Source organism: Hippocampus comes, unplaced genomic scaffold, assembly GCF_001891065.2.
Source record: "Hippocampus comes isolate QL1 unplaced genomic scaffold, H_comes_QL1_v1.1 scaffold237, whole genome shotgun sequence".
NCBI classification, from domain to species: domain Eukaryota; kingdom Metazoa; phylum Chordata; class Actinopteri; order Syngnathiformes; family Syngnathidae; genus Hippocampus; species Hippocampus comes.
In genome coordinates, this window is record NW_017806159.1 from 267,831 (window position 1) to 276,652 (window position 8,822).

The 8,822-nt window shown below is 42.9% G+C and overlaps 1 protein-coding gene across 1 annotated transcript in view; it reads left to right on the plus strand.

The window, feature by feature from the left end:
• Positions 1–458: 458 nt before the first annotated feature.
• LOC109531200 (receptor tyrosine-protein kinase erbB-4-like) overlaps positions 459–8,822 on the plus strand; it is an 87,599-nt gene continuing 79,235 nt past the window's right edge. Inside the window, exon 1 of the mRNA XM_019895349.1 lies at positions 459–943. Coding sequence (XP_019750908.1) covers positions 865–943 — 79 coding nt within the window. The 5' untranslated portion in view covers positions 459–864. The remainder of the gene's footprint in view (positions 944–8,822) is intronic.

Sequence of the window (8,822 nt, forward strand, 5' to 3'; positions counted from 1 at the left end):
ATGTTCAAAGAAATGAGTGGCCATTCAAAATGAAGGAGATGAAGACAATGTCACGCCACCAAAAACAAAAGGAGGCTGATTTTTCACATTTTTGTCCCGATGGAGCTCATTAACTGGCAGTCACGTATGCGGACGACGTCATTGACCGCAGGTGAGTCTGTGTCAATTACTTCACTTGTTGCCAAAATATTGGTTGGAATTGGGATACACATGCCATGCAAACAGATCGACATATTGTCCCTGTATCTAAATGCTCAAAGACAACATTTGGTGACGCGACAGCATTCATGAACAGTAACTCGCATAAAAGTATAACCGGAGTCCTTTTTTTTTTTTGTCATCCAGAATTAATTTCGAGCATGTTGACGTGACAGGTGCAATACTAGAATTTAAAATAAAGTGACATGTCAAGTCAACCAATGACAGAGCACGCGGGTGAGTGCCCGGTGGGCCCGCTAGGTGACAGCGGGCCACCTGAGCCAATCACAGCCTGCGTGGGAGGAGTTCAAGTGCTCGGAGGTGTGTCTGGAAAAATCAAGTGTGGCGCCGCATACTGAGTACAAGTGGGGGAGAAATGGCATGAATACAGCCTTTTACTGTTTAGACAAGCTTTACTGTGCGCGCGTTGGAAACTTGTTCAGCCAGCCAGTCTCAATTTCGAGCTTGTGGACGTTGAGAGGTTGACCCGAAGCACAGTCCGACAAACTTAATCTACAAGGAGATCGTAAAAGAAACAAATCCCCCCCCTCCAAGTCCCAAAGTGAAGCTGATTTGGCTCCGAAAGGAGCAAGCCTGTTGTGTGGTTCAAATCAGGATACGCTGTTGGACATGTGAATTTAAAGGAAATAACTGGCAAGCGCAACAATGAAACAAGCGACTGTCCTGTACTGCCTCGACTTTTTCCTGACGTGCCTCTTGTTTGGGTCCAGCTGGTCACAATCAGGTAAGTGAAGCCGACGTGAGCGCGCTGCTTGTCGGGTTCGAAGTGACGCGCGGAGCACATGGGCTCCGTGGGGAGACTTTTTTTTTTTTTGCATATTTGATTTTGACATACGCGATCAAGAACTTATGCGCGTCAAAACGTGTCCTTGTGACAGACTGAAACTGAAACGTCGTTTTTACAGTTTGAACGACGCTTGCGGAAACAGTTGAATACTTAATTGACATTGTCGTCGGGGTGTTTTGGTCAACGTTTAAAAAGTTCTCACCTTGTTTCTTTTTCTTTGAAGACAAAATGTGTAATGACAGACACGTACTCTGCGTTCAACAGATCATCGTAACCCATCCAAATATGTACGTGCTACGAATCCGGCAGGGACGCGAATGTAGGGATGAACTGTTATCCAATCCATATGCAATCTGCAAATGGCTTGTTATTAAAGCGGGTTACCGTGAAATTAGACTATTTCATTTTATTGCAACTCCCCCCGGGGTCCATGCGCACCTCACTTTGACGAGCGCTGCAGCGGCGCTCCTTTACGCACCGACTCACGCACTTGTTCACTTTGTATTTTTCACGACACCCGTTTAAAAAGAAGACGGGCTGTATTTACTATATCGGATCATTTCATACAGCCGACAGTGACACGAAAACAGAATGTGGAATGTTGACGTCCTGTGAACGATACGCGGATGGAAGCTTGCTTTTACACTGCTGCACTTTAATTTCTACATGTATGCCACAAGATAAAAGAATATCTAGTCGAAATAAATCTGAGGGATATTTTTTCCAATCACGTGAGCTAGAGAGGACATATTGAATTGTTGATCTTTTTGATTGAATTGGACAGATGCACAGATCCAAGTCTGAGTCAACAAACACAGTTACAGTCAGTCAGGAATGGAATATTAAATAAAAAAAGGTATTCTACTCTGCGTGTGGCATTGACATGATGTGCTCATTTTCAAAAATCTTGGTGCTGGACGTATGCCTATGAAAAAAGTCAATCCAGCCAGACTGTCACAGTTGGTAATTATTATTATTCTTATTATTATGATTATTATCCGACAGAGCACCGTCTCAGGATGTTCCACGTCAAGTTAAAACAACTCACAACCGCGGATAGCTGTAGAAAGAATAGATTATGCAAATAGCGTAGTGTAAACACTGGTTAATTTGTGGCACGGAGAGGGTAACGAGATGCAAGTGTTGTAATGTGTGTGCGTGTGTGTACGTGTGGCATGGCTGGTTTAGTGTGATTCCAAGGAGCTCGAGGTTGCTAATGTGGAAAGCAGCGCCTGTGCATGCCCACACTTGCCCCTGCTCAATTGCTTTTTCATGAGCTTTATTTGATTCGAGCTTGTTTTATTTGAGCCGCTCAGTATGTGCAGAGTATTCTAATACGTCCACGTCTGCTGATTTATCTCCCCTTGAATTGTTGTCCCCCCGGAAAATAAATGGAACATTTTCTTTGGGCTGTGTAGTCCTTTGCTGGAAATTAAAACAGTTTGTCACCTCAGCAGCCAAACTTGTCGCTAGGATGCACGCGTGCAGGCTTGCTGAGTGGCCGCAGAGTTCCTGCACTGCACCACACTCTTCATTACAGTGCTGCTAAATACTGGAGCAGGGAACTGCAAATAGCTGCCGATTGCAAACCATATGGCCTCATTTAAGATAGCTCTCTGTTTTATGAATATTCATGTTGTCCGTATACAGGAGACAGCGGAGGCATAACATCCGTCTGCGTGTATTTTGTGTGGGCTCTTTCAATTAGCAGACTCGGTGCAATGTGGGTAAACTGTATAAGCTATACTTATCCTCCTTTCCGGCTTTTTGCAATTTCTGTAGAGCTTTGGATTTGCAGCAAAAATTAGCGTCGGGAATATATTTATGCTGCCTCTCACGAAACCATTGATTGTTGAAGTGGTAGTCGCCATCCGCTGTAGATCAGTGGCGGATGCTGATCTGTCAAGGAGGGGAAGCTCAATTTTGGCCGACATCATAAAATGTGTCCGTTTATTTATACGTGAATTCTACTCTCCGTTCCTTTTCAAGAAAATGATCTGTGACCCTGTCATACCAACAAGGCGTCTTTTCCAGGGACTTAACTAGTGTCCAGCAACTACAATAAAACCCACCAGAAATAAAAGATTAATTCGCTAGTCGTTTTCAACAAAGAGAGAGTCGCTAAGATGATGAGAAGAAGTCTCCAGGTCAACTGAGAACAGAATGAGAATTGAAAGATGCTTCCACGGATGCCTGCACCAAAAGATCGGTGATTGGCTAATTTCGCTGTCAATCAAAAAGAGATTAGCCTCGGACAGATCATCCAATCATCATGCAGGAAAGCTCGGCGTCCACACAGTTTAAAGCACACTGAAGCTGCGGGAATGGATGAGAAGAGAGTCTCGTCGTAACCAGTAATAAGAAGCTGATTCGGAACAAAAGTTGAGCGCGTTTTAGCTCATATTTAGTCGATGACACGTACACACAATTGTATGTACACACATATATTTGATCAATTATTTTTTTGACATCATACAGCCTCTGCTGTATATAAACTGAAAAAAAAAGTTGTTTTGTTGAATATACTCAATTTTATTTCATCAAGTGGTTGCGTGAAATATAATCATCTGGATCCAGATTTTTTAAAAATCAGTGGACAGTGCTGTAATGAAGTAGGTGGAGGGAAAATGGACAAGAATGTTTCTGATTTTTAGCCACAACGAGCAGATTTTTGGGAGGCGATATATGGATGTGTTTTTATACGCGAATGTGTGGTGCTGTGCTATACCATGAAACCTGAGGGCGCACTTGCACTGGGGCTACTTTCGAGTGCTTCAGGGCGATTATACTCCTCTCTACTCTGTCTCTTGCTTGGCCTGCACTCACACTGCACTGCGCTAATCCACACTTCAGCACGTGCTTATATGTGCCGTCACTTAACAATACCGTATTGCTAGACTTTCCCTTTTGTGGAGTATTCTGAGCCTAGCAGTTCACAACATTCTAATTACTGTACAACTCGTCCACACGGATAAGATCTTCGATTAGGAAAGATTTTATATCGTTTTATCCACTCGCGACTGGTATTTTCGGAGTCCTATTATGAACATAAAAAAAAAAAAAAAAAAAAAAAAAAGTCCCAGAATGAATCAAGTCAAAAACGCTGCCTTTGCATTTCTGTGTGTACAACACATCCAGGTATGTGTCATGTTTGCAGGACCGAGCGCTTCACCCTGCCAACGATAACAATAGTTGATCACCGCTCGCGGATCTTCTTTAACTTGGCAGCGATCTGAGCTTTCGTTCCGAAGCACAGGTTTTTCAGGCTATTTTTTTTTTTTTTGCTTTCCCCGCCTTAGTTGCGAGTGCATGGGTTGAACATTGAACAGGCTTCTTATTCTGTGTTTTTGGTGTCTTTCTGTGGCCGCGTTACAGTGCCCACTTCAGGCCTGGCATACACACTGCAGCCTGTCAGCGTCTGTATCTCGAGACACATTTCTTGAAAATATTCCGTTTGCAAAATATATATATTTTTTTCAGGGCAAACATGGCCCAAGAGATTGTCACATCCCATCGTGATACATTGAAACAATATTAAAAAAAAAAATCCACTAGCGCCAATTGTGTAATGACAAGAATGGATGCCAATATCCCTGAAATGAACAAAGGGGGTACAAAGTCTGGATATCTTCACGATCTCAGATTGTCTTACTGCAGCCTGTCAGCGTCTATCTACGGACACATTTCTTGAAAATATTCCGTTTGCAAAAGAATTTTTTTTTTTTCTGGGCAAACATGGCCCAAGAGATTGTCACATCCCATCGTGATACATTGAAACAATATTAAAAAAAAAAAAATCCACTAGCGCCAATTGTGTAATGACAAGAATGGATGCCAATATCCCTGAAATGAACAAAGGGGGTACAAAGTCTGGATATCTTCACGATCTCAGATTGTCTTGTTGTGCATGATTTTTGTGATTATATTTAATAATGCCTTAGCTATTCCACATAATAGCCCTCTTTACTTTATCATCTACTTCATCAGATTCCCCCCCCCTTGTATAACCGGAGGCCATTTTTTTTTTTCTCCTAGTTTTGACTTGTTGATGGGTTCATCAACATTTAGACTGTCTGCTGGCAGCAGAAGTGATTGGATCATATTTTATGTGACCTTTACAGGCTCTCTAAGATCATTTATCAGATACATTTATACAGGGGAAAACACAAGTCCATACGTTAGGCCATGCATCATCATTATTCTCGGCTGTCCTTCTGTGAAGGATTTCGGAATGGGATTGGTGCATCCCGCCTCGTTGTAAGGCGCTTTTTAAAATGATGCGTCTGAAGAATGCAAACAAGATTATGGCAGCTCATCAAACAGACAAGGTGCATTTTTTTGTTTTTCACTCCCTTGAGGTTTTTTTTTTCTTTTTCCCTTTACAAGCTGAGGCAGGATTATGTGGAATTGTCTTTGTAAAAAGAAAGAGGCACCAAAATAACTTCTGTGCTGTGCATGGCCTCTAGGTTCGGTTCACATATCGACCAAACCAACATTTTGCAGAATTGCCACGCACGTTGACACTCTGAACTCGGTTTAGTTATTTACAAGAGGCAAGACCCTGCACTAGACATTTAAACTGCTCATAGAACATTCCCAGACCACAGACCAGTATTCTCTTTCCTCAAAAATTTCATCTGGACTACATTTAATCGCTATCGTGTCAAATCCAGAAGCGGGGGGTGCGCATAAGTGGCACGCAGGTGTGCAAGTGCAAATTTTTCCTTCTTTTTGAACGAAGCATTACCCTCTGCTAACCGGGACATAATTGAGAATTCGGCAAAGTTGTTGATGGGCTCCAGCACAGGTAGCCTTTTGCTGGCCAATAGCTCCGCCTCCCTCATTCTCATCATAACGAAAGCTGTACTCGTGTTGTCAGACTCTGTGGTAGTCGTGACCAGTGGCTCATTTGCATGAAATATCCAGTCCCTTTGAAATTGGCTGATTTCAACACGTATGTAAAAAGAGGGCTAAAAGTGTGCTATAATTCCTGTTCCATGCTGTGTTTTGAGCAGTGATGTCAAGCGAATGCTAGTAACCTTATTCGGCCACACACTTACTCTGAGCTATCGCTCTAAAATGCAAGGCCCACAATTTACACTCAAACCCTTTAAAAAAAAAAAAAAAAAAAAAAAAAAAAAAACCCTTCCAAGCGTGTGATGTATGTCTCTCAATTTCCCCGACTTTTGATCCTCGATGATATAGTAGCATCCCTCCCTGCACAATAAGAGTACTGTATCTGTCCTCGTCATCTTCGCGGAGGGCGGGGGCATGCTGTCAGCCGCTCAAACCTTTGACAGGCATATTTTGGAAGGTTTCAAAATGTGGTGACAAAAGCGGGAGGAAGCATCCGCGCTCGCGCGCGCGCGTGGGTGTGTGTGTGTGTGTGTGGTGGTGGGGGGGGCAGGGGTTGTCTCTTTGATGGCTGTCAATGTTTGTCTGTGTAGGCCCATGAAGGTTGGATGGTGACTGACAGAATGACTTCCGGAGCCTCTCTCTCTCTCTGGCAGTGTTGTTCTTCATATTTCTAATGTGTTCTTTTCATCTTTGGTTTCGGATGCCCGCTCTGTAGACTTTAATTGTAATTTTCCTGATTATTCTTTTCTCGGTCGGTGTTAATAATTGTAGCCAACATATGAAAGGATGATAATAGGCTGACAACTCGGCATGAAAGACAAGTTCCACCTTCATGTGGGCCTTTCAAATTCAGTTCCGCATGTGGGCGCTTTAAAAAGGCAGATTTCTCTCCAATCGCTTCCTCTGTCTCTTTCCTCTTTTAGTAATCCCCTTCTAAAATATTCATAGCTAATCTACATTTACAATGTAATTTCAGATGGCCTTTGAGTGATGTCAGATAAAGTAGTCTGAACACATCTTTCAAAATCTTGATTTGGTAATTCGTGTGTTTGAATATATCGGAGGCAATCGTGATACATTTTACGTGGTTGAGACATAATAGTGATAAGCAGAGAATATTTATCTCGACCAGCTCAGTGATTGGGAACATTTTGTCTCTTTCGTGACATTGTAAACAACTCGTTGCCAGTGGGCCAACTTAAAACAGTTCCTCGGTCCCATGTTCACATTTTTGTGGCATTCTTTTGTCAAAAGATCCCCGAGAACAAGATTTCTTGACATATTTTGACACTTTTTCTTGCCATGGTGAAATGATCTCGTCTTAAGGGCAGTGGGCGCCAGCCCTCATCCTGCTCCACATACTGCTGGGCCAGTGGCGGGTCTGGCTTTTGTTCGATTGACAACCAGTGGGCTGGATCTTGCCAATCGACTGCGCGCCTCCGGTCATTGCAACAGCGGCTGCCTGTTGGCATCTTCTAGCATCAGCAGAGCCCTGAATGTGGATCAAAAGCATTGTGTGTGTGTGTGTGTGTGTGTGTGTGTGTGTGTGTGTGTGTGTGTGTGTGTGTGTGTGTGTGTGTGGAAGATTGCCAAAAAATTCTAAAAGTAATTCACACACACTGGCACAAAATAAGTGCACCCGTCGGGTTCTCATTCCGTCATCAGCAAGCCCCCGAAATACCGTTGGAACCCTGTTCGAACGTGATTATCAGAAGCCAAAGCTAGTAACACTGTTAGCTAACGATTGCCGGTGCCAACACTGCAGTTTTCCGCTTTTGCACTTTACATTTATTTCACTCTGGACCTTTGTCCAAGCAACTTAATGCCGTGGGGTGGTTATGTTAAATGGTCGCACCATTTTGAAACAATGCAGTGGAAGTGCAGAACGGAGGTTTAAAAAGACACATTTTCAGAAAGAGCAGAAGGAATGCTTGTACGGTGCACACCTCACATGCACGAGGAAGGAGATGAATGTGCAGAAAAATGAGTGGCTACAACAATGAATGCAACCCATTAAAATAATTAGAAGTCTATAATTAATGTTGGTCAGCCCAAGAACGGAACATTATACAGACAGGCAAAATGAATCAGCATCATAGAGGGGTGACAGAAATCAACCTAAACTCGGCAAGAAGAGTGGACTGTTTTTTTTGGTAACATTAGAAGTCACAATAACGAGTTTATATTTTCCTCACTCTTCAATTTTTCCCTCTGCCAGTGGCGATCGTCACAGGTGATCCTTTGAGCATGAGAAAATGGTAAACACGACAGAGCATACTCGGCTTGAAAATGATGAAGAATCCGTTTTTCCTCAAGGAAATGGAGAGCCGAAACACTATTTTACGCAATTCAAACTAATAAGTGGATAATAAATCTGTGTGTGTGTGTGTAACATGAGATCCTCGAGTTACGAATACCTTTTAGCTACACTAGTCCCTTGTTTGTTCCAGGAGCTACCTTCCACCCCACCCCCCCGGCCCCCAACCCGCACAATAGACGTAAATTCGTGAAGCAGCAACCATACATTTATTGTATTATTTATCGATCCATCCATCCATTCTCTTTAATGCTTTTCCTAACTTGGGTCATGGTTGTGCTGAAGCCTCTCCCCGCTAACTTTGTGTGAAAGCTAGGATACACTCTGAACTGGTTGCCAGCCAATTGCAATTTATTATTGATGTGCATTTCAAATATTTATGCTTAAAATATGCATTGGAGGTGAAGGTATTGCTTTTGTCCACTTGGGTTCACCAGCCAGTCGTATCTGCGTGTTTGAATGTGTGCGGCTTTAGAAGGCGGGACATGGCCCGTCGGTTAACTATCCGACCCTTTTGAAAATGATGTGTGGATAATACTGATAGCTGATCAATTAAAAGGAAACCCTGTCTAAATAGATGGACATGATAAATGAAAAAACAGGCCAATTATATCGATCGTTTTTTTTGGGGGGGTGGCGGGG